We start from the raw sequence: 27,550 nt of genomic DNA, 5'->3' as shown, positions 1-27,550 counted from the left end.
TTTTCCCCTGTTTTTTAACATTTTGAATCATAGATCAGCCAGCAATGTCTAACATATAAAAAAACTTGAAGGCCACCTATTATTTACAAAAAATTAGCTTCAAGAAAATCAAATTTTCAAACAAAAAAATTAATTGAAAATATAAAATTAAATAATCTGGTCCAAAAGCTTGTGATTACCCACTAGGTTTCCCAGTCATTCAATACACCACATTGGCAGCTATGACCCTTCAATTAACTTTCCTGCAAACTTCCTCAATGATTTAGACAGGAGATTTTATTCATGTTAGGAATCTTCCTAAATCCCATTCTACCTTCACTTCCAAGCTTGCAAAATTTCTCCAACTCCACAAGTGGTTAGTTTGATGAATTAAACCTTCAAATTGAACCAGTCCCATTGTAGATGTTACAACCTATTAACAGTATCGACAGGGACTGTAAAAAGGGAAAAGAAATAACTTGGAACACTTGCTAGAGCAGATTTGATTATAGTAAGCTTTCCCCTTTTGGAAGAGAGTTTCCTAACAATGTAAAAAGCATTTTATCCGTTTATCGATATAACCAAACAGGGAAGTCCCAAAGTGAATCAAGGTAGCTATTAAATCCTACAATAAAAGCTAGTAGAGAAGTGTTTATATTCCAAACATCTATAATGGTTATGAGTTCACTTCTAGAATAGCCTATTTGAAGCACAAAATTTGCTTCAGAACATCTTAACAAACAGCCAAGCAGCCATAATTGGCAGTGTAAAGACCCAAGAAAATTAAGTGCATCATTCACTAATTGAAGAAGAGTTATGAGACTTTCCAAGTTTGGAATGGAAGAACCCTCAATCTTTACCACCTTCCTCAATGTTAAAGACTACTAATGATAGGGGGAGTGCCCCTATAATGTTTCATGTCTTTAGCTGTAGCAGTAGTAGTCTTTAGCAGTGGAAGCGATGTGGGCCTATATCCCGGTGGTCCCAGGATCAAAACCTGGCTCTAATACCAGGTAGCAGCAGAGAAACCTGCAACCAGACCTTACATAGCTTGAACAAGAGAAGGGCAGGGAAAGATAGAATGACAGAAGAATGAGAATTCCAACATATCACAATAGGATTCAGCTACTTCCTATCGTGGTCACATCTAATCTTTATAGCCAAAGATAATAGACTCTCAGTAGCAGACCTAATAAGAGTATATGTCTAATTACAAGTAAAGTTGACATCTGAAATAAAGGAAAGAAACTAACACAATTAAACACTACAACCACAGCTAAGACATAAAGCACGATAGGGACACTCCCTTATCGTGAGTAGTCTTTAACACTCAGCTTTTGCAAGCATTCTACTTGAGGCTTTGATAATTAAGTCGAACAAAAGGGGAGTTACGGATCCCACTGTGGCAAACCTCTCGTGCAACCAAAAGTTGCTGGTGTAGGACAGAATTCCAGAATTATATAGGGATCTTTGGAGGAGATTTGGGTATATGAAAAGGGCAGTGATGTGGATCAGAGTAGAGCTGTGGCCACATCAATGGAATTTTACAAGGCCCCAACCCTAGCAACGAAGTTACAAAGGAACTGTAACACCTAGCAGTTTTCTGAAATTTTATTAATCAAAATGAAACTAAAAATGTCAACAGAAACAGGCAGCACCTTCTCCATGATGGCATTCTGCACTTCATAATTGGAGACAGATCCAATGTCCATGTTACCCTCCACCTTAATTGCATATTGCAAATTACGATCAAGTTTACTGATTAATTGTTGGAGATGAAAAGACATCAGTACTTAATAAAACATCAAAGCTTGACAACAGAAACAGATAACACATTTTCCATGATAGCATTCACCACTTCATCACAAGTGGAGACAGATCCAATGTCCATATGTCCTACCACCTTTATTGCATATTGCAATTCACGATGAAGGTAATTGATTAATTTCTGAGGACGGAAAGGTGTTCACTGATGTCAATCAAGCTACTTAGCGAATTCTGTGAAAGTCATCATACACTTCCACACATATGGAAATGAATAAAGGAAGACAAATCACCTCATATGCAGATGGATCAAGTCGAAACTTAGTCGGAAGATCAGATCTAATAACACCACTTTCAAGGCATTTCACATGACCACCTATGTACATCTCACTCTCCAAAAGGTGGTTGTTATAGAACTTCTCCGGATCATCTTGGTACTTATTAGCACAGATAACATTTTCCTTCTATGCCGGTGAATATTACAAAATGAAAGTTGCACACTAGATCAAGCTCCATAGTTGTCAATGCGCATCCAGGCAGCTCAGCCTGGACTGGTGCCTTGGTCTCCTAGGCGTCGCCTTGATTTTCTACCAATCTCCATAGCCTTGGGTCGCCTTACACCTTGACAACTATGTCAAGCTCAACAATAATGTTTGAGGTGATCTCATAATGGTTCATTAAGAAGCACCAAAATTATACCGTGATTGCTAAAGGAGCCGAAAATTTTGCAAAACCAGCTCAAGCAAGAAAAGTTTCAATGACTTGCAATGGAGAATTCCAGTAACCCACCTGGACCATATGGAGCATTTCACAAAGAGTTCCACTTCCTTTTCGTAAAACCTTGTCAAGCAACATAGGAATTATAGTCGCAAGAGAGAAAAATGAAATGATGAACATAGGTCATATACATGTAATAAATTGCAACAACATCTGATACTGAATAAAAAGACATGGTCTGAAATGTAATTATTGAAACGAGAAAGAAATCAAACTGAGAAACGTTATTGTCAAACTAATGAAAGGAAAAAAAAAAAAAAAGATTAACAAATAATTAGAACACAAATTCAGAGATACCTAATGGGGGTATCAGATAATAAATCCCATAGCATAGCTTCTGGTATATATAATTGAAAAAGAAAATCACAAAAGTTTATGATAAACAATATCATAGAGTAGAAGAGGCAAGGTGTAACCCAAGCCAACCCCGATCAACTTTGCACAGACTTGAGCATGGAATTTTCATAATAGAGCTCAGCTCAGCCCTATCCTAATAATTGTAACCCAATGAAATTAGGGCCATGTGTAATAATGCTACAAACTATAATATAGCTAATGTTAGAATATGGGTTAAGTGTGCTATAGGGGCACAATAGGACTTTCCCCCTCCACCGACCCTATTAGAGTGGGGAGGTTGGATGGGGGGTATACTTGTAGTTGGGTTATGACTTGTACTCCTATTATGACTCTATTTTGCTTATTATAAATAAAGTGCTTGTGTGATCAATTAGATTACTCAAACATTCTCCCCATTCATGCTGTTAACATGGTATCAGAGCTAATTTTTCTGATCTAGGGTATTCAACCTCCCTTCTTCTCATCTCCCCAAAATCACAAGCCCCAACTTCTCCCACCTTTGCCTTCCTAATTAGCTATAAGCAGCACTAATGAAGTGATTCATATGAATCTAGTTGTTGTCCTACACATCACCTCAATGTTTTAAACAAAGAAAAAAAACCTTGAAAATTAGGGTTTTTACCTATCTGCGATTTTTTAGTCTTATTCTCCTTTGGGATTTGGTTTTTCCTTTTAGTCATTTGACATAACAAGAAGCAGAATGTGGTGGATATATTTAGTCTTGAAGCAGAGTTTCATGCAATAACACAAGGGACTTGTGAGTTTTTGTGGTTATGCACACTCTTAGATGATATTGGTGTGCATGTTCGTCTTCCTATGATCCTCTATTGTGATAACAAAGCTACTATCAGTATTGCCCATAATCTAGTATAGCATGACCGTACCAAACATGTAGAGATTGACAAACACTTAATCAAAGAGAAGTTGAATGCTGGCATGACTTGTGTTCCCTTTGTGAAGTTTCAAGATCAATTAGTTGATATATTCACTAAGGGTTTAGCTAGGAAGATATTTCATTCTTGTTTAGTTAAGTTGGGCATGTGTGATATGTATGGACAACTTAAGGGAGAGTGTTAGAATATGGGTTATGTGTGCCGCAGAGGCACAATAGGACTTTTCCCCCTCCACCAACCCTATTTAGAGTGGGGCGGCTGGATGGGGGTATACTTGTAACTAGGTCATGACTTGTACTTTTGTTATGACTCTATTTTACTTATTATAAATAAGGGCTTGTGTAATCAGTTATATCACTCAAGCATTCTCCCCATTCATGTTGTTAACAGATAATATACACTAGTGTATATAAAAGTTGATATATGCAGATAGTTGCATATGCATTAATTTTTTAGAGGAAAAGAAATATATTTTTAGAAGGGTTTGAAGGCAATATCTCCCACGTGCTAAACACTAATATTACTTGGGACACTTCGAATTAAGAGCCATAATTATGTAAGCTATTCATAATGCAAGAAATAGAATCTTCACCACACCCAAGTTGAATGCTTTTGTTGTGTCCAAGTAACATAGCTAACAACATAGACTAAGCAACGGAGCTACTAGAGATTTGCTAGACAGAAATAACAACTGTTCTGCATAAATTAGATCTGTAACAGAGAAAAGCACAATAGGCCCAGGGCCCAGCCCTGCATATTGCCACCACTAATGAAAAGGTGTCAAGGATATTACTTTTTTTTATATTTGAGAAGCATCTTATAAGAGCATAATACAAGGACGCCAACTTGCAGCAGAATCTAATACAGGTACAAACACAGTACCCAAACATCTTTTCTTTCACTTTCTTTATCATTTTTCTTTTGTTTACAGGCAACATAAGGTGAGATACAGAAAACTAAGAACATAGGCAAGATGAAAAATGAATTACTAGTACACATAGAATCCTTGAAACCCTTACTTCTGATGAGTAAGACAGGCAACATAAGGTGCGATACAGAAAACTAAGAACATAGGCAAGATGAAAAATGAATTACTAGTACACATAGAATCCTTGAAACCCTTACTCCTGATGAGTAAGCAGCTCATTACGTTCCTGATACCTCTCTCTCTTAAACTTTCATTAGAGAGGAAAGAAAAATATAATTATGATTTATTTTAGAATAAAATCCTAATTTATGAAGAGAAGGGTCTTTCATCCAAGACTATGTTTTGGGGATGCTCGCCTTTATGAGATTGCAGCCTTTGTTTTATCTGCTTTATTTGTATCCTTCTGTAGTTTTACACCGTAACATATTTCTCACTGAGGCGTATTTATATTTCAGTCATTAAAATTTAATAATTATAGGTGACTCATTGTGGGGAGTAAGAAACCTTCCTTATTGTTTCTTCTATACGTAGAACCAGTAATGATCATTACACATATTTGATAATTTAACAGGAAAAATTGTAAGAAATAATATGTCTAGAAATTTGTAATAGTTATTTTATTGATTGATAGCCTCAAACTATAGATCACTATTTTAATTAAGATGGTGATACAAAGTGGCAATTTTTCGTGTTTTTCTATTTTAATCAGGCGAAGAGATTCATTTGACTTGACTAATGATAAGACATGAATGTGAGTACCAAAAAAGGAGACAATTCTTCGTGTTTTTCTATTGGTTATTAGATTGTTGTCGTCCCAAAAGATGAGGTTTCTAAAACAGAAAATGAAAATCTCTATAAGAAATTTCTCAAGTCATTTTGTAAAGTTTACAACACCCCTCCCAAGTCAACAAGGCTTTACTCGGGCCTTGTAGGTTTCGAGAGTTTGGTTGGTAATCCAACCGATGGAGGTCCATAGTTGATCAGTAATCCAACCGGCATTGGTCACTATTATAGAAGTGGTCTACTTCTATTCATCTTCACCTCAAACTAGAAGCCATTAACATGTTGAAGGGGAAGAACAGAGGGTCAGGGGTTGGAATGTAATATTTGCTGTCAGAACCCTGGTTTGTCATCTATGTACGAAGTTGCTTCTGAAAGTCCTAGAGAAACGGACGGTTATTTTGGTCACTGATTTTCAAACTTCATAAACTCATTAGCCGATTCACATTATTTGTAGTTGTAGGTCTTTATCAAAACAGATACTTAATATCTGACTGGATTTCAAATATCTGACAGTGGATTTCCTTTTCAATGCTAAAATGTTAATTGGTACTTTAACTACAAGACTATCCCGACATCTTTACAAAATCGGTGCCAATGGTTTTAGCTATAAGATCAAACTTTTGACTGAGAAAGATGGTGTAAACTTGGCAAGTGAATCTCTTACCTTAAGGGTTTGCCATGGTAGGATTGTAAAGTCAAATAAAATGGAGCACTCAACCCATTATATTATGTCAGGCAGGAAGACTAAGCTAGTGTCAATAACTATGAACCACAAACTGTTACAAAGGCATAAGTGTTGTAGCTTCAAGCCTATAGTGCTGATGTGTCATTGAATCAAGCCAACAGTTCTAAAGTAAGAGATAGTCCAATGCATTTTGTAAGACACCTATATCATAGTTAGCTCTCTGCGCATTGCTATTGGTTCCTAACACAAAAACCATTCCATATATGCGAAAATACATTTCTCTGACAAAGCCAACATCTTAGAAAAAATTAATTACAAATGGAATGAAACCATAAATGAATACTTAATTAGAACTTTAGCCTACTAAAAAATTAAACAGAAGAAAGTCTCTAATACGATGTAAGATAAATATCAGTATAAATGAGAGATAGAGAGAACAAAACTGAAGTGGTCTAAGGTGGAAGACTAACCCTGAACAAAGAGCAATGCAGAGATTTCTAGTTCTTCTCACTTTTCCTGTGATAATATGAGTGCTAACACTTCCGTCGGAGGTAACAACGCCATCAAGGTCATCAATCATCTATCATAAACATCAATAAATAACAGAAACTATCCTAATTAAGAGAACATGAAGCACACATAGTTATGCAAAAGTTTCAGCAGCAAATATTTCCAAGATCATTGAATTGAAAATACAAGCACTGATCAAATAAGTTACCACACTTTACATAGGATGATTGGTGATTAAAGTAAAAAGAATAAACTGATCAAGAAATGAAATTTAATACTCATCATCTGAGCTTGTTCATGTCTGTGGGACGCTCATGCAAGCTCTAATACTCATCATCTCTTATGGGGTGTCATACCAAATGCTTGAAGAATAAACCAATATACAAGAAATATATAATGGGTCAAAAGGTGACAGCACACTAAGACCTCAAAACTACCAATAGAGAGGTCAGAACCCAGTGCAAGTCCAGCTTCTACAAGGTATTGGGAGGGTTGGATTGGGGTTGGTCCTAAACTTTGGCATTTTGTGTTCAATCGCCACCCTCAGACTCGAGCACGCCTCTCACACTAGCCATAGTTGTCACTTGTCATGACATCGAGTGATCCCAGGCGCTGGAGGGAAAAAAAATAGGCAACGCCTAGGGGATCAAGTTCTTACCATCGCACAAAATGAAAGCCCCAAAGTGTGAAAACCTGCTTTTCCTAGAAGGTGGATTGCATACAGTCCTCCTAATCATTGGCAGGTCTTGCGCAAAGTGGCTGCTCGAAACTACTAATAGATACTAAAATATAGGTATCATGGGATTAGCGTCAGCCAAAGTGTAGAATTCTCCCATTTTTATAAACAGGATCTTGCATTGAGACCTCACCTTCGTGGTTGTGCCCTGGCCTCCTAGGTTGATTGATTAACCAGTGAATAATTGAGATTCATTTATAGCTCTTACCTACCAAAGATAAATAATAAAAACTTATGCTGGCTAAAGCATGAGTTAATTCTTTACTTTAAGTGAATTACTGTGAAATAAGCTATCCATACTTCTTGAGTTGGGTGTTTGCTTCTTATGAAGCCTCCTTAGTATGTGAAATTGTTTCAGTTGCTTTGGCTTATACTCATTTCTACTATAAGTATCATACAAAAATTAGTTACCTACTTCATATTTAACCTGATCCAAATCCTAATGCAATATTTAAAACATAAATAGACTGAACTCCGACTGATATGTTGCAGTTTGCAAAAGACAATCACTAGTCCCAAGAACATGATTTTTTGGGTGAATAAATAACTCATTACCAAGAAGAAAGGAGAAAAACTTGCAACCCTTAGAAAAGGGAGGGAGGAAAAGATAAGGCCCAGCTTAAGGGGGCACATTCCTGATGATGGAGCTAGGCAGCTCCCAGGAATTTACAATATGACAGTTCCTAGTGGTTGGATTACAAAAGGGGGAGAGCCTTGAGATCTTTGCTTTAACATAGAAGGAGATGGAGCACCAAATCTTATCCAGAGAGTGAGAGTTGGAGGTCCATTTCCTATGATTTCTTTCCAACCAGATCTGATTGATTGTTGCACAAAAGGCAAGCTTTCCCACCAGGTCGCATATAGACTTGCCCCGGAAGGTCATGTACATCTAAATACATTCTCTATGGAGATAAGAGATTCATTTGACTGGACTAATGACAAGACATAAATGTGAGTCCCAAAAAAAGAGGCAATTCTTAGTGTTTTTCTATTGGTCATTAGATTGTTGTCGTCCCAAAAGATGAAGTTTCTAAAACAGAAAATGGTAAATCTCTATAAGAAATTTCTCAAGTCATTTTGTCAAGTTTACAACACCGCTCCCAAGTCAATAAGGCTTTACTCGGGCCATGCAGGTTTCGAGAGTTTGGTTGGTAGTCCAAACGATGGATGTCCATAGTTGATCAGCAATCCAATCTGCATTGGTCCCTATGATTGGAAGTGGTCTACTTGTATTCATCTTCTCCTCAAATCTAGAAGCCATTAACATGTTTAAGGGAAGAACAAAGGCTCAGTGGTTGGAGTGTAATATTTGCTGTCAGAACCCTAGTTTATCATCTATGTACGAAGTTGCTTCTGAAAGTCCTAGAGTAACAGACGGTTATTTTGGTCACTGATTTTCATACTTCATAAACTCATTAGTCGATTCGCATTATCTGTAGTTGTAGGTCTTTATCAAAATAGATACTTGATATCTGACTGTGGATTTCATTTTCAATGCGAAAATGTTAATTGGTACTTTAACTACAAGACTATCTCGACATCTTTACAAAATCGGTGCCAATGGTTTTAGCTATAAGATCAAACTTTTGATTGAGAAAGATGGTGTAAACTTGGCCCGTGAATCTCTTACCTTAAGGCTTTGCCACACTAGGGATTGTAAAGTCAAATAAAATGGAGCGCCCTCAACCCATTATAGTAGGTCACTAGGTCAGGCAAGAAGACTATGCTAGTGTTAATAACTGTGAGCCACAAAATGTCATGAAAAGCATAAGGGTGTAGCTTCAGGCCCTGTAGTGCTGATGTGTCATTGAATCAAGCCAACAGTTCTAAAGTATGAGACAGTCCAATGCTACATCATAGTTAGCTCTCTACGCATTGTTATTGGGTCCTAACACAAAAAACCATTCTGTCTATTTGAAAATACATTACTCTGACAAAGCCAACATCTTAGAAAAAATTGATTATAAATAGAAATAAAACCATAAATGAATACTTAATTAGAACTTTAGCCTACTAAAAGAGTAAACAGAAGAAAGTCTTTAATATGATGTAAGATAAATTTCAATATAAATGAGAGAAAAAGAGAGAACAAAACTTCTCACTTTTCCTGAGATAATATGAGTGCTGACACTTCCTTCAGAGGTAACAACGCCATCAAGGTCTTAAATAATCTTTATAAGCATCAATACATAACAGAAACTATCCAAAATTAAGAGAACATAAAGCACACATGGTTATGCAAAAGTTTAAGCATCAAATATTTCCAAGATCAGTGAATTGAAAATACAAGCACTGATCAAATAAGTTACTATACTTTAGATAGGATAATTGGTTATTAAAGTAATAAGAATAAACTGATCAAGAAATCAAACTACATAATCATCACAGAACTTATCCAAAAAATATATATATATATATATAAAGGCAGAAAAAGAAAAGGATAAAACATTTAAATGTGAGAAATGAATAATGATTTGGTCCAGTCAGCTTTAAGAAGATTCAAGATACAACTTCTGAGCTTGTTTATGTCTGCTTGTGACGCTCATGCAAGCTCTAATACTCATACCAAATGCTTGAAGAATAAACCAATATACAAGAAATATATAATGGGTCAAAAGGTGACAGCAAACTAGGACCTCAAAACTACCAATAGAGAGGCCAGAACCCAATGCAAGTCCAGCTTCTACAAGGTATTGGGAGGGGTGGATTGGGGTTGGTCCTAAAATTTGGCATTTTGTGTTCAATCGCCACCCTCAAACTCGAACATGCCTCTTCACACTGGCCATAGTTGTCACTTGTCATGACATTGGGTGATCCCAGGCGCTGGAGGGGAAAAAACAAGGTGACGCTTAGGGGACTAAGGCGCCTAGGGGATCAAGTTCTTACCATCGCACAAAATGAAACCCCCTAAGTGTGAAAACCTGCTTTTGTTCCGGGAGGCTGGATTGGAGACAGTCCTCCTAATCATTGGCAGGTCTTGCGCAAAGTGGCTGCTCAAAACTACTAATAGATACTAAAATATAGGTATCATGGAATCATCGTCAGCCAAAGTGTAGCATTCTCCCGTTGTTATAAACATAATCTTGCATTGAGACCTCACGCTCATGGTTGTGCTCTGGCCTCCTAGGCTGATTGATTAACCAGTGAACAATTGAGATTCAACTATAGCTGTTACCTACCAAAAATAATAAAAACTTATGTTGGCTATAGCATGAGTTAGTTCTTTACTTTATGTGAATTGCTGTGAAATAATTTATCCATACTTACCTGATCGCTTTCTATTTCCTTCAACTTTAAAAGTTGATCACTTTATCAGGTAAGAAATAATTTATCCATACTTCCTGATCGCTTTCTATTTCCTTCAACTTTAAAAGCTGATCACTTTATCAGGTAATTTCTAGTTAAGAAAAGATCTGTATAGTTGGGTGTTTGCTTCTTATGAAGCCTCCTCAGTATGTGAAATATGCTTCAGTTGCTTAAGCTTATACTCATTTCTACTGTAAGTATCATACAACAATTAGTTGTCTACTTCAAATTTAACCTGATTTAAATCCTAATGCAATATTTAAAACATGAATAGAGTCATAGACTGAACTCCGAACTGATATGATACTGACTGTAAAAGACAATCACTAGTCCCAAGAACGTGGTTACTCCTAACATACTTCAATGCATACAAGACATGCTGGTGATAGTATAGTACAAGGAGAGGTTTCTCACCCGCTTTAACTAGCGAACCAGGGTGTGGTGGTATTTCACAAGCTTTTCGACATGGATTTTCCTTTTAACAATGGGTTTCATAAATTATTCATGAGAATGTGTCATAAGTTATAATTAGACAATTGCTAATCCTCATATGATGTAGCTTGAAGGCTGTTTTCTTTACTATTGCTTTCTTTTGGAACCTTGCATCTGATCTGCAAAATATCGCGGTCTCTAGGTGTTCAATGAAATTTCTCATATAATGGATGTAGCATAAAGATAACAACATTATGTTTTCAATTATTTATCCCCCCCCCCAAAAAACAAAAGAATTTAACACAAATTTTATATATAATAAGTCAAGACTGTTTCAATTATCTTCCAATGACATCAAATATGTTTTTCAAACAGAGAAAACAGAGAAAACAATACTTACCTTGGTTAGACGTTCTTTTTTTACATCATCAGCCATATTCATTAGTAGGATCCAAGGGAAATTTACTTTTGAAGAAAGTTCCTTGCAGATACGATCTTCATTTGGCATAATATGAAATGGACCAAATGGTACTCTCTTTGGCACTGAGCTCTGTGGAACCTGTGGCTGGATGGTATTAACCTCCATTAAAAGCTTACCTCTAGAAGCAGCCATGGAGCAACCATTAATAGAAAAATCATTTCCTGGATCTTCTTCACAAATGAGATTCCAGTTAGACTCTAATGGCTACCCTTTATCTTTTTTGACTTTAATGATGACAAGGAAACTTTCCAATCTCTCTTGCACCTCGTCCATAGCAGGAACTATTTTTTTATATAAGCACCATCTCCACTTTCCGCTACTCCTGAACTAGACTTCAATGGCTTTGCAATCCACCCCTTTTAAAGGAACAAAGTCTTTGCAACTCTCTATGAAATCATGTCTAGGCCTCTAGGGTGAGAACCTGCCAAAAATAGTGAAGCTGACTACCACTTCATTAAAGAAAAACAGGAATACTTGCTTATAGGAATTAATAAAAAAATGTTAATGATACCTTGTCATAATATAGATGCCTTGTCAATGATACCTCGTCAAAATAGTCAGTTAGAAATAAAAGAAACCACAATAAAGAATAGGTAGACTCTGGTCACTCTACGTACCATTCAAGTCTTCATCATCTGAGCATCCATCATTCTATGAGTTTACATGTTCAGGACTTTCAGACTAGGTAATGATTTGATTCACCCTGGATGCTTCTTTTAAAGAATTGACCCCACCCACCAGTTCTTGAACTTTAGCAGGAACAGATGAAGGTGAATTTCTGTGAGCCCTTAATGGTAAGCAAAACTCAAATTGACTCAAAGGAGTGGCTTAAAGGCTGAAAAGCCTGAAATCCTTGTTAAGATGAGAAACCACGAGGGTGGAACCACCATGAAATCATAATTTCCTCCGGATGTCAGCTTAAATTGGTAGTTTGCAAACTCTACCCGAGCTATCCACTTTTGCAACTGTCACAAAACCCTGCTTTAAGGTCCATCTCTTTTTGGTAGGAGCTTTAAGGTCCATCTCAAACATCAAAAATTACATACCCATCTCAATTTTACAAAAGATCGTAGAGATCTCTAGTTTCTAAAATGCAACGATGCACAGCTACTAGAAAAGACCACTAGGCTGAGGTCATGAAGTAACTAGATGTATTTTGTTAGGTATTTCTCTCAACAAGGTGTAAAGAAATCAGTCATCACAAAATTGAAAGGAAAGTTAAATTAAAATAAATATCCAGAGTCTCAACGAAAGATAGGAGACTAAGTTATCTCACTAATTTAGCTCTAGCTAAAATTAATTATTCCTTCAGCTCCAGAATCTGCTTCGAGAAATTACCTTCTTTTTATGAAATCATGATGAATAAAGAGGCTTCTTATTGAATTTTTAGGTAAAGCAACACGAAAGAATAGTGTAGCTACTTTTGGTAATTTTCAGTCAGTACAGGTACCATACAAACTAGATAAATTTATAGGCCATCATTGGCGAGACCTATCATGATCAACCATATAACCATCACATTCCATGAGCTGAGCAAGCTTGTCTCACTTGAGTTGAGTCTAAGCTTTTATTTTCAGCTTATGATCGGAGAAACAACCCAAGATTAAGCTCATTTAGCAATAGAGCCTGCAGCTCGAATTAGTGTACATTATTGTATTTATATTTTATGCTTTATAGACAAAATCTAAAAACAAGATCATCATTGGTAGAAGGTCTAAGGTTCAGGATGCTACATGGGCTTTTAACATTTGGAGCTCGGTCAACTCAACCTGTGTACAGGACTTAGGTGAGCAAACCAAGCCTGAGATGAACCAATGGAGTCTTCGATAAGCCAAGCCTAATCTCGGCAAGCCAGGCTGTCTCAACCCTGATTCAAGTGGAAGCCTAGTCCCAAAATGACACAAAGGTCATAGTTTAATAAATTTCACGCCATGATCATGCTAAGTTCCATTTAAAGTACCTGTTTATGACAAAATCCCTCCGATTCCTTGTCCTCCCAACATAATATTGTACAAATACCAGCATCTTGCAGTCTCTTTCTCAACTCTGCATGCAGAAGGCAACCAATCCCCTGAAAATCACTTACATCAATCAAAAGTCTTGGGAGATAGAACGTCAAATGTATCTGAATTTTCCCTAGAGTAGAATACACATTGAGAAGCAGAGCAAAAAGGATGCCTATATAAAAATAAATGTATTCTATGATACACTAATCCTATCAAATGCATACATCAGAACAACCTTATCTGTGCATTTCAAAAATGGAAATTCACTGTTTAATGGAAACTAAGGTAACATGAAGAGAATCTAGAACCATCCAGGTCTCAGTTCAAATGTTGTACATGAGCATTTGAATATCTTGCTTTAAAGAGATCTCTTTTTAACCTTTTATCCCTTATTACCTCTCTTGCATCGTTGGCAAAATTTTGTTCAAAAACATCAATTCGAGTTTAAAATTCAAAATGGAAGTTTGAAACAAAAAGAGCATCTCTTTGATTGACCATATAAAAATCTAGCAGCGACATAAACAAATCTCAATAGAAGATGGCTATTATAGCAGAAAATTTGAACAAAGAATAACCATTCCAAACACGTGGGATAAATGGAAATCACAAATAGCACTAAACCTCGTTCCGGGAATTATCTGATAAGTTATTGCAGCTATCACCTGTATAGAGAAAATGGGAAAGAATCATGAACAACCTTAAAAACCATGAAAATCTACAATTCCTTGACTAACATGATTCATTTGCTTTTGGTAATATATGCAAATCTACACCACATAATTAGTAGGCGGATTCTTCCGCTGAAATGCAGCTAATGGTCCTATAAGGTTCATTGGCTCACTGTTTGAATGGACAAAACAATATGCAATGAGGGATGTGCCCACATGAAAAAAGTTTGCTTTCAGGTGACCAAAAGATGAGTTCTAAGGGCCAAGACAAAAGAGACTCATCATAGAAACCCCTCACATTGCCTGCAGTCAATCCTACTTTACTTTCCTATTTATAACACCCTAATTTCACATCCAATGCATCACACCCTAAGGAAGAAATTTGAGCACATTCTGCCCCAGGTTCATAAGAGTTAGGTGGAACAGCAGATGATGCACAACCCTCAATAATATACAAATGACTCGTTGAACCTTTCATACTATAGGAGCTGGGACGAGAGGTTAGGTTTGGTTTGGTTGAGTACTTCCCATCGAAATTGTACGAATGATGCAATTAACTGCCTGCAGCCGCATATTAGAACTGTTTTCTGGGAACAAAAAAATTGGAGCATAAGTAGCCAGGTACCTTTTAATATCTATGATCCAAGGTGAGTATAAAAAAATCTCGTTCTATACATCAAAAGATTTTATTTAAAATAAAATGGAAGGGAAAAAAGATTAAAAAGATATTTGAATCCAGTACTTACCTCTCCTGGTCCTTTGACAGAATTTGTTTTGAAAAGCAATGTGCAGTATTTTCTGCAGAGTTATGGAGCAGAAAAGGTTTAAATAATCAAAAGCTATGTAAAAGGTAATTACAAAGAGCTAATGAAAGTTTGTCAGCTCATCCATTTCAAAAAATGCCTCTACAATCAGTTACAATCAATTAACAGCTTACCTCATGAACCCCAAGAGGGATAGCTCAGTTGTCGAAGACCAACTCCTCACAATAAAGAGGTCAAGAGTTCAACTCACCTTAGGGCCTACCTATTAGAGAAAAAAAAAAGGCTTACCTCATGGTTGAAGAGTACTAAGTATCTTGAATTTACTGGAAAAGCAGAAAAAGAAGCACAGATAATAATTAAGATCCATATTTACAATATGCTTTCCAACTCTGTTTTGCCCAGGTTTAGGGCTTCAAATCTCTATTTCATGACAATGGCATTGCATTTGAGTTGAGCATGCACACATACATTGAACTTCATGCCCACAAGCTAGAGCCTAACTCCATGATGATGAGCTCATCCTGATCTGTAAAACAGTGGGCTTATGAGAACCCTAGATTCTCTACCTGTAAACAGCCATTGGACAAACAATTTTGTAAACCCTTCCAGATTTTGAAGACAATTTCAGACTTCCTAATCGAAGTGGAATAACCTGTTCCACAATGTCATAAGCTGCCATGTTCAATAATCAAAAGGGGAAATTGCCTAGATCTACCAAATAAAAAAAAGATTTACAAAATTAGTAGGTTTAAATTATATTTTACCATAACAGGTTTCAATGTTGAAAACATTTACCAAATCCCCATAAGAGTAGAAAGAGCTAAATGAATAGCCTGAAATACCCCTTGCGTCCTTCTCTCTCCTTTCTTTTTCTAGTTCCTCCGACCAACAACTCCCGGTCCCACCCTCCCTCCTGCAAACCCACCTAGCACCAACTCCACCACCACCCAACCCTCCATCCCTCTCCTCTCCTGCTCTCTCCCCCTACCTCCTCCCCTCCCCTCCCCGCCCACCATGCTTCCCTTCCTCAATAAATCATCAAAAAAAGGGGGGAAACCCCAAATAGAAAAATCCCCACTTGGACTGATGGTGCTCAGTGACTACTTAACCACAGCAATCCCCACTTGTTCTTCCATTCTCCTCTCTTCTATCTATTATTTACTACTTAATAGCAACTCTGATCACCGCCCATGACCCAACTTCTCAGTTCACGCCAGTAGATGGAGTCTAGAGATCATATAATATGCATCCAAGCAGCATATAGATTAGCCACCACAGATGTAGGCACATTGTGGGGTAAATTTTATCAGGAACTAAAACCATTTCTTATAGAGAAAGAAACAAACTGTTTAAGACAAAGTCATTCCAAATAGAGAACATATTTAAGCAGAGGAATCCCTGATACACAGGTACTGCCCCACAGTAAAATGTAATAAAATTTATTTAAAATCTCGAGTAAATCTGTCCAATACTCTGATCCTAGCCTGATTGGTTTCGGCGTTGATCGATCTCGAGACTGATCCGAGATTTAGAAACTTGTACCTAGGACAGCTCAACAAACGATTCACCAAAAAAAAAAAAGAGTGAGATTGTGTCATGTTGAAGTATAATGATAGTTTTACTCTTTTTATCCATTATTTTATTAATTGAGTTCCATTTGTACCCCTTCCTATATTCTTTTATTCTCCTTTGTCCTCAATATCAAAACCCCTTCAAGTCTATCCCCAATCAATAAATCCCGATACCCTATGTTTCTCCTTTGATTTACCATGTACCAACTTAAATATTGAGTTTAATTGCAGTTTTTCAAATCCTTCATTATATTGTGTTTTTTGCCAAAACCAGCGTAAAACCCCCACGCCAATCCTGAATCCAATCTACAACAGCATGAGGTAATGAAAGTCTATTGACACTTTCATTCAGAACAAGTTCGTGCTCGCTGTGGAAGGCAACCGTGGCACAGGAGGCTATTCGTTCATTTTCCTGAAATGGAAGAAATCTATTCCCAGATTGCAGACAACATTCTTTCAAACGATCTAGAACCTGCCGACACTAACACAAATGCTACAATCCTTCAGTCATTTTACGACCCATAGAACCCAATTTAGAGTTTTAGACCCTAGATCACATCAGTTTGGGGTTGCAATTTTTTAAAATTGGTACTTGCATAGAGTGATGGTTGTTATTGATGTTATTGGAGAAAATTTACCTAGATTTGTTTAAATATGGCCGATCCAGTATTTTCTTTGTTATCATGCAGTGAATTGAGTCTCTTAGAGTAGTCTTTTTATTTTATTCCCTTCATTGTACTAAGACATCTACTCTTAGAGCCTTCATTGTAAAAACATCTACTCTTAGAAGTATTCCTGCTTAAGAATACATTACCTGCTAACTAAATATAATTAATAAAGATAGTAGCCCATGATAGAACACAAGGTGAACCTATCGTGGCTCAGAAATTGCTCCCTCTGTCTCTCTTCCTCTCCTCTCTTCTATTTGCAACTACTGGTTTCAGATCCTGATTTGTTTCAATAACATTCTGAAATGAAAGTGTGAGGACTAATGTGATAATATATCCATCCTATATGAATTAAACCTGAAAGAGACACCTCAAAATTTTCAAGACAACATCTAAGCATAAGAAAGGATTAGCAGTGCAAACAAAAAGTATCAAAACTATAAGTTCTAGTAGCTAGAACCACTATGTGAATTTGTGGGTTCTTACGGAACTGCAAGGGATAAAATGGTAGAAGTAAAGTGCATTTTCCAAATTGTAACTTTTGAGGCAAACCTTCTTAGGCCTAAATAGATTAGCCAAAGAGAACTACATACCACGGTACTTTCATTATATGACCCATGAGGTTAAACCGGAATCCATCATCCTGTTAAGATAGCATTCATCAAACAAACTCTAGAATAGATGTCACATTTTGAGTACAAAAAGGCGTGGAATTGCGAGCATCTAACAAAGGCATTAAAAGAAAACAAACTTGTAGGGAATATGCAACTATCTGGTCTAGTGATCCTCTCCTAAGACTATTTCGATACAAGAAGCTATCTTAACCCCAAGGGGGTAGCCGAATTGGCAAGGGACCTTCGCCTCAGAAAGCGTGTGGTTCTGAATTTCGACTCTTCTTACCTCCTTGGGGCATTCACATGGGGGTATTTAGTGCTCTTCATTGCTTTCAGTGAAGGTTGAATGGTTCTCAATCAACCCCGGTATGACCCGGTCCATGCGGTTGTGGGGTTAGTATGGTCCCGCGGGACTAGTCAGGCCGAAGGCCTTGATAAACGACCTTAGCAAAAAAATAAATAAAGATACTATCATATGTTCGTGTATTCCTTCACATCTACTTCAGCCATGGTTGAAAGGATCACTTAAAAGACCTTGACACAAATAAGACAAAAGTTGTATTGATGGGCATTATTTCATACTGAAACATTTCATGTCAAAGCACATTAGTTCCTCTGCAAATAAAACCAATACACATTGCTATCTAAGTATCCCATTACATGTTACCATATCAGCTTTTATACCTGCAAGCAAGGAGCAAAAAAAATAAATAAATAGATTTTGCATACACTTGCACAAATACAAAAGAAACACACTACACAGGCTCTTCCACTCCCCTCCCTCAATAATTAAACCACATTACAAAACTCTAATTCCTGGTCCAACACAATCAGCAAAGAACCAAGATATAAGGTTAATGGTAGAAATCCAGAAGCTTGAAGCCCAACCTAATGAATTTGTAACATTTTAAGGGAACAAAATAAAACAAAGACCAACAACAATTAGCAATTACAACCACCAAAATTGGAGGCTACTACAAAAGCACCCACAGCCTAAACAAACAGGTATCGGCTTCCACTACATGAAATTCCAATTGAAACAGAAAAAAGAAACGCCCCACCCCCTTAAAACCCCATGAAAGTAGTCAAAATTTAATAAAGCAAGAACAATTTGAAAAACCATAATTCATACTTAACAACTCATTCTTGAAGACGGGTGCCCTCTTTTCTCTCCAAAGTCTACCGTAGATAGCCAAGAGTAATAAAGTAACAAGGTCATCCACAAGAGCTGAATGGCGTAGATGTCCCACCCACTAATAAGATATATCAGCTTTCTTCGAATGCTCAGAAATCACCACAAAAGGCAAGGAAGGATGACCATAACCCAAGGATTATAACTAATTCATCAGTACAAGAACATAAAATGGGTAACCACTTTTCAATATTAAAATTGTTTTCAATTTAATCAACCTTCTGTGAATTCAACCAAAATTTGTTTCATAACCCACATGTCACATCAACTGATGTGTCAAGCTGAACAAAACAAAAACATTTAACTACACGAATATGTTAACCTCACAGATTCTGAGTATCAGTCAAATCACATCTAAAAATAATAATTTTTCCCCTTTTAATTCCCCTTATTTATGAGTTTCCCGACAGCCACAATTCTATGTAATGTATTCAGACAGGACAGTTAGTGACCTGCAAGGTCGTTTCAGTGAGGTTAACAAAACCGTAAAGCTACTCCCAGGTATGGTTCCAAAAGTCGGATTGGATAGGTCAATATTGGCTGGATCGGATCGATTTTGTCCTTGACTGATCCCTGATCCTGAGTCTTGACCAATTGGATCCGAATATACAGATACTGCCCCACAATAAAACGTAATAAAATTTATTTAAAATCATAGGTAAATCTGTCCAATACTCCGATCCTAGCCTGATTGGTATCGGCGTTGATCGATCTCGAGACTGATCCGAGATTTAGAAACTTGTACCTAGGACAGCTCAACAAACGATTCACCAAAAAAAAGAGTGAGATTGTTATATCAAAGTATAATGATATTATATAATAAATGTAAGACTCCACCACTTCTTAATGCAAGGAAAATGGAACCTGTGAAAATGCTACAATACTGGTTGCCAAATTAGTTATCCTCCATCTATTGTCCACATAAATTTTCATTGGCATTTGCATAAATCAATAAGGTTGGTTAGAATCTTATTTGATTAGAACTCCATACAAGACAAACATATAAGTATAGCTAGATATGATGTTAAAGGTGTTAGAAGGCTGTCATGAGAGGAGAAGGAAGGAGGAGTCTTACTAGGACTGATGTCCTACTAGTAATAGACTGATTAAACTACTAAGTTTTATTATCATGAGCTGACACATAATTAACCTAGAAAAATTAGAGACCTATTTTATATTGGAAGAATTATAGGCAGTTCGTGTTTCCATAGTATTTTAAATGAACAATAAACACAAAGATATCCAAATGAGAAATGGACATAAAAAAACAAACTGATGAAATCTGAGGGCAAAGGTGAAATGCAAGCGTGCTCAGGCAGACATGTTTACTTAGGTGAAAAATCAAATGTCCTAATAAAATGGATAAGCATTTAATGAATTAACTTTTGAGTTATAGCTTTACTCAGCTAAAACACAACCAACACTCTAAAAGTCTAATGATACTCACTGTTTCTATGGGGCATGAAACATATCCAATAGGTATATATGATTATCCATTAAAACTTCAGATTATGTCACCTGAGAAAGAATAAATATGGAAAATCAGTTTCATGGGAATAGGAAGCATGTAATAATCATAATGAAACCATGAAAGCTACATCCAAAATAAAAAATGACCGGTTCATGAAACAAATTAAAATAAAAATTTCTCAAATATCCTCTTTATTTTCTTCACCAAGTAAGTAACTTTAAGGAAAAGGAAAGGCTGGAACTACCTTTCTTTAGCAAATGAAAAACTTATATTCAGTTTTCTTATAAAACTGCAAGTAAAAAAAAAAATTAAAAAAAGAGCAACCCAATGCAATAGGCTCCCGCTATTGTGATAAATTTCAAGGACAAAATGATAACAAACGAGATAATAATAAGAACAAGAAGGAAAAATAACATCACTAAAGACATACATGAAACTTCAAGATCAACATTGTCACTATTACAAAGGTTTTCATTTCCATGAGTTTGCATCAGGCAATGATCATTAATGAAATTAGGTCACATCTATTGAGATCAACCAAAAAATTATATTCACTCGTTTCATTCATGTAAAGAAGATTTAACTGCATCATTATACAAATTATATTTTATGAGGGACCAAGTATGAGCGATAATAAAAGGACATCGGGAATATCTAATGTAATACTATTATGCTTTACCTCTTCACCACTATGGCTGGTTAAGACAAAGTCCCTCAACTTCACAGGCATCCCAACCTGATTTGAAGAGGGGGCAAGAAATAATACACACACATGCACACACAACACAGAATTAGCAATAAGAAAATGAAAACATAATATATCCAAATTCCAAAAAATTTAGTGTAAATATATAATACGCATTGTTAACATGAGAATACTGAGATTGATTAGTGCCGAGTCTAAGGATGTGATAGAATCAGAAATAAATGAAGTCAAGGAAATTTAATCATTATAAGTGATGAAAAAGGGAAAGTGAGAGATGGTTCAGCCATGTGCAAATAAGACCAATGAGTGCAACAGCAAGAGGTGGCATGGTACAAGTTGGAGGAGTTAGTAGGCACCCAAAATGTCTTGGATTGAAGTGGTGATAAAGACAAATGATAATGAGTAACCAGAATATTAACCTAACCAAGGTTGAATGGTGAATTTTTGCTGCCAACCCCCATGTAGAAGAGATAAGCTCAGTTGAGTTCAGTTAGCACATGATCCCAAATAAATGGACAGAAAAACTGAATAAAAACTGTAATGAAACACATTTGAATTACTACATTACGAGGGAACTCCTCATAATCTCAAGGCCAGGCCGTCCAAAAAAAAAAAATAAGGGAAAACCCTGAGAAATGCTTACATATATGTTACAGTCAACAATATATAACAAAAATACAGAAAAAAATATTGAGCCAAGAGTGCATGTTCATTGATAAACAAGAACATGAGAATATTCACCCATCTAGTGGATTTTAAGAACACCTCAGAAGATTAAAGATCAATAAACTGTGTTCTTGGGCTTATCAAAGGCTGAACTGAGGTGAAGAACTAACCAACAACCATATCCCCACCAAAAAGAAGAAATAACAGAAAGAAGGAAAATAAGAAAAGAAATTAAAATGGAGGTCCAGATAAGTGTCACTTGAAGCATTAAAATTTCAAAAGTTACCAGTTATCTTGTAGGCAACAACTATCAGAAACCAAACACAATGGAATCCAAGAAACGTAGAAAATATCTTAGTTCGTAAATAATGGAACGTATCCTTCAAATCCCCAACAATACCAGTGACTACCTTTAAACCGTTATTTTAGCTATATATATGCCTATGGTGGCAAATGTGCCCCAACATTTCTAACTTGCCTGTTTCTCTTTAATAGGTGTGAAGATTTCAACATTGGATTGGCATAAGGTTGAATCATCGTTGCTTTTCAAAGTTGCATCCACCAAAAAAAGCTCAATGACACAACTTAAAACCCAACGGAACTGCGTAGTTTCTACAGGTCAGTCTGAGGCTTTTAGTCTTTACCCATTTTAGACCATCTCAAACTGGGATTAATAAGGATAAAAATGAAAAGACACCATATCAAAAGGACTTGATGGAGCTGAAGTTACTGATCCTCACCCCTAATAGAACAGCATCAGTGTACCCTGATGTTACTAAGTTAAAATTCAAAACTGAGTTTCATACCCTGCAGCCATGGTTGCTAGAGCAACTGTGGCACACCAGGATCTGTAACCAGTAACTGCAGTAGAAGAGAGGAGATTAAAGAGAAAGAAAAAGAAGAGGGAGAGACTGTTAAGAGAGTAGCAGAATCAATACTCTTACAGTCCCCCATATTGTGGTAGACATAAAATTGTACCCCCATAGGTCTATTCTTTAACAGCAACAAAGCAACTTCGTTTAAATATTAAGCCACATTTAATTGTTCTCTAGGGCATCAACTTTTCAACTGAAACATGTGAATTGATGCATTTGATAAGAGGTCCATCATAAAATTCCCTTGGTCCCTACCAATTCAACCATAATGATCATTGCAAGGAGATCTAATAAAAATTGTGAGAAAATTGCATGTCCTGCATTATATCAACACAAAATTATATATAAGAAGATGCACATGGATGTGATCCTTCGATACTATAAGCATATGGTCCATGGCAGCTTTGGAACCGTGGACATGTTATACAAGAAGCACAAGCTATAAATTTACGTCCACAATGGACTTAATTTCTTAAATCTTGCAGACCAACAAGATCATGACAGGAAAAAAGAAACTAATGTACATTCCAGGAACATACTAAATTTAAAAGTTTAAAACTAACAACCACTTCCAAACAATAAATCTTTTTTTAAGTCCATCTGAAATAGTTTTCATCCTTATAACAATGATTAGGCGAGGTCCCTATCCAGTTAGATTCAACTGGCCATGTATAATGACATCAAGGTTAGTGATTACCCTAGTCAAAACCGAAATGTACTGTAAAATTACCAAAATTTCGGTGGAGATATGGTACATTTCAGTCAAAAAATTAAATTGACCATTTAAGCGGTCAAACATTTTATTCAACTGACCATGTATAATGACATCAATTTTAGCAAGACTATTTAAGCATGATTTTAGGAGGTTGCTAGTGTATGTCATAGCCTACCATGTCCTTTCCCTTATATTACTTTTTGTCCCCATAATTTAGCACTACCAGCATGCATTCAATAAAAGAAATTGAAATATGTATTAAGAATGAAGAAGAAGAAGAATAACCATTTAACAGTACACTAGAAGATACCACATAGATTTTCGAGGAGACTCAAAACCACTAGAAGATTGTTGCCGCCAATGGAACCATTCCTCTGATTGTATCACAAAGATAGCCATGTCACAGTATGCTTGAAGAACCAGCTCCTTGAACTCCCTGCCTTTATCCTACTCCTGCCAATGTGCAACTATGTTGGCTGCCTTAGCATGCAGTGTCTCTCTCGCTTCTGCTTCTGTCTCCACATCAGCAGGCGTATCCTTATCACTATCATATGCAACCCCCCTGGTGCTGAGTGTCTCTCAAGCACCGCCCCCTCAAACTCCTCCCTAAACTTGACCTCCTTTGCATCCTCCCTTCATGAGGGCATATATGGCCTTTACACCTCACCAAGGACCATAGGAAAGATGTGCAAATCATGCAGATTGAAGACCAATCCTTCCAAATCACCAATGACATAACCAGAAATTATTTCCACAGAAAGTACCTTTTTCCCTTTTTTAAAAGCCACCAAATCCATAGGAAAAAAAAACATGGGCCAGCAGTGAGCACATGCAAACAGAAAACAAATGTAGAAACAGAAACAATAAAAAAGTGACAGAGGTATCAAAAAAAAGTTCCAGCAAATTTCTAGAATCATAATTAATAAAAATATTAAAGAGGATGAACGACAAAAACCAGGGGCAAATCCCTCACCCTAGGTTCAAGATTCTTAAAAGTACCTCTGCAACTAACTTGCAGATTTTGAGGATAACTGAGGTCTGAAAATCCTCATGAACATTCACCCAAAAAAAAAATTCCTCATGAACATTGACACTCTAAGTTCTGTTGCTTCCATAAGGTTATGATGAAGCCTAAAGCCCATGCTTCCTATAACATTGGCTGTCAACCTGGTGGTTATTTGTATTGCTTAACCATACCTGCAGGGAAGAGGGCACTAGGGGATGCTACAACAGAGAAAGCCAAGAGGCTAGAGGGGTTCTAATTCATATACAACTCTTCCCTTTGTCAAAGCTATAGGTATGTTCAGTTATCACTATAAAATAAATCACAACATCATCTGGATGTTCTCTGTAACACTTTGAAGATCAACATATATAAATTTCCTGCAAAAGTTAAGAGTAAAATGTACCCCCACCCAATTTTTTTCTGCAGGAAACCAGTCACCCCCTTCTGTTTCAAGAACTTCATTCAGTAAAGGTGGTAAAATCATGAAAATAATTTTCTCCTTAACAGCCCTTGCATGCATTTAGAAAAATGGAATTCAAGGGTGAAAAGCTTGCAGTTCAAGGGTGAGAACAGAAATCAAGACCACAAATCAGACAAGCCCTAAATCAAATGTAGATTAGAGAAAGGAGACAGAGCTTCAGATAAAAACCCTAGACAAGCCCTAAATCGTAAGCCTATCCCGAAATCCCCATATTTTAGGGCTTCGCATACTTTAGATATTTGAGTTCAGAGAAGGATAACTCATACCGTGACAGCAGCGATTGGAATCTTGTAGCAGGCAAATCTTCAGAGGCTAGAGAACTAGGTTAAATTTGAGAAATTCAATAACTCACAAACCAGGCCTTTGACGAGGCTGCATCAGAGATGACCTTGAGTTTGAAGATTAGAAGAAACCACCGTCGAAGGGAAGAGATGAGAAGCTTCAGGCGATCCTTGATGGGTTTGAAATTGAGAGGCTTCAGGCGTTAGCTTGGGGCCGTTCGAGAAGGTTCTTCAAGACGCAGCGATGGAGGAGCTCTATGGAAGACGACTTGCCTCTTCCCTTATGCGGACCTTGCGTTGGGCGGGAGATATATAGAGTGAGAGATAGTGAAATAGAGAAGGGAAGATACCGGAGCAGCATAGTGTGAGGGAGAAGAGAAGAGAGCGAGAGAGAATAGCTTCTTTCCTCAGTGATTTCTGGGTCGATGACGATTGACGAGTCACAGTGGGAATGGAGCCAATGCGCAGGGTTTCAAGAGTCTTCTAGTCGGTGAAAAGCGATCTAATGTGAAATTTACCAAATTGTCCTCGTTATCCAGCCGTTGGGAAACTTGTTCATGTACCAAATACGAAGCCACTTTGTCTTTTCAAAAACCGCAGGGACATCCTTGGCCGTTCCTTCCAAACCCCCAACGTGGACGCTAAAGAACCTACTGGGACCGCTAACGACGGTAGAGGTTCAAACTGAGCGGGTTTAGATCTAGTCCAAATTAATAAATCCGAATTTCTTGAGAGTATCATATTTGAAAGCTAGCTTAAGATTTTTAAATATAAGACCTCTCTTAGACAAAATACTCGGATAATGGACCCACATAAGATTTAAAATAGAACCTTTCATGAAATAATTATTAAATTAAATATTTTTTAACCATCTTTAAAATTATGAAAAAAGTTAATTGTTTAGTCTAAAAACTTGGGCAGCTATTAAATTCTCCAAATTAAACGTGAATAATTCGGTCAAATAGAATTTTACCGAATTTTACGAATAATTCGGTCCAAATCCGAATCAAGAAAAAAATTCTGAAAAATTCTTGAATTTTATATATAAAAAATCCTTTAGAAAATAGTGTGATTATTTTGCATTTATTATCCTAATGTTACTTTTCTTCTTTATTTTAACAAAAACCGACAAAGCTTATCTTTCCTAACGTAATCTCTCATACTTCTACAAAAATAATAATAATAATAATAATGATAAAATCTTTTACCCCATTTTGGTTTGACTAAGTCTTACAGTCGTTACTCTCTCTCTAGTTTTTAAGGTGAACATGCATGGTGGGTGACGTGGGTCTAGCTGAATTTGTGTTCAGTCTCTCATTCTCTAATTCAATTATTTGAGTAATAGGAAATGAATTTAGGAAAAAAAAAGAGATGACTAAATATAATATTTTTATCTTTAAAATTTAAAATTTTAATTTTTATATCATTTTTATGTTACGTACGTATGATAACTGATATATAATATGAAACAAGTATTGCATATATTAAAAATAACATCCGAATTTTTTGTCCGCTTTTTTTTTTGTAAACAAATACTTCCCGAATCCGAATCCAAACTCGAATTTTATTATCTCCGTTTTTTTTTATTGATATTTTGACCAAATCGTTAAATTAATGAAATGAATTAATCCAAATAATTCCTGAATCTGAATTTAATAAATCACGTTCATATTTAAGAAAATATAACGACAATTGTCTAGTGCAGTTGGTGAGCTATGGTATACAAAAAGCCTACGCTTATTAGGGGATCTCCTGGCTAATATTTACTTCACCTCCCTACCTATCAACAAAATATGTCTTGAAACTCAAGTCATTTTCTAAATCATTCAACCAACAACAACCATAACAACTAAGCCTTTTCCCAAGTAAATCCTAAATCATTAAACCAATTTCACCTCACTTTTTTTTTTCCCACAAGGGTGTTTCAGGTTTCGACCCACTAGTTCAGTATCAGAACCACATTTGTATCAATACCATAAGAGATTACCTTATCCAAAAATCAGGTTTGGTTTTATAGTTTTCAACAATGTCATTGATGTTCGAAGTAGTACATTTGGCTTGATTAACTTTTTCCATTAAATTGCATGGGTCAGCCTTTATTAGCTAATTCATAAATGGGAATTACTCTGATTCAAGAGACTTGGACAATGATTTGAAATTTCAGGACTTAAGAAGGTAGCTTCTGAGAACTTAAAATGATCACTTAACATGTATTCATCACTTAATGTTCTTTAT

At 36.4% G+C, this 27,550-nt stretch overlaps 1 protein-coding gene across 16 annotated transcripts; it reads right to left on the bottom strand.

Moving 5' to 3' along the window:
* Window positions 1-1,661: 1,661 nt before the first annotated feature.
* LOC122070646 lies at window positions 1,662-25,778 on the bottom strand. Of its 16 annotated transcripts, none has more exons than XM_042634833.1 (9): window positions 23,858-25,777; window positions 21,265-21,321; window positions 20,562-20,632; window positions 17,902-17,951; window positions 15,243-15,331; window positions 15,052-15,103; window positions 13,592-13,702; window positions 6,637-6,746; window positions 1,662-2,583 (listed from the first exon to the last, which is right to left on the bottom strand). In XM_042634833.1, the coding sequence occupies exons 5-9, from the start codon at window positions 15,245-15,247 to the stop codon at window positions 2,451-2,453; spliced, it is 411 nt and encodes a 136-aa protein (XP_042490767.1). In that variant the 5' UTR covers window positions 15,248-15,331; window positions 17,902-17,951; window positions 20,562-20,632; window positions 21,265-21,321; window positions 23,858-25,777; the 3' UTR covers window positions 1,662-2,450. The 16 variants fall into 16 exon arrangements, 4 of the variants coding, with proteins under 4 accessions (XP_042490767.1, XP_042490766.1, XP_042490768.1 ...); XR_006137887.1 differs by lacking the exon at window positions 17,902-17,951 and adding an exon at window positions 11,551-12,596 and having other exon boundaries at window positions 1,709-2,364; window positions 2,533-2,583; window positions 13,592-15,103; window positions 23,858-25,778; XM_042634832.1 differs by lacking the exon at window positions 17,902-17,951.
* Between the last annotated feature and the right edge of the window lie 1,772 nt (window positions 25,779-27,550).

This window comes from Macadamia integrifolia, unplaced genomic scaffold (assembly GCF_013358625.1).
Source record: "Macadamia integrifolia cultivar HAES 741 unplaced genomic scaffold, SCU_Mint_v3 scaffold960, whole genome shotgun sequence".
In the NCBI taxonomy this organism is placed as follows: domain Eukaryota; kingdom Viridiplantae; phylum Streptophyta; class Magnoliopsida; order Proteales; family Proteaceae; genus Macadamia; species Macadamia integrifolia.
This window is presented reverse-complemented; position numbering and strand designations above follow the sequence as displayed.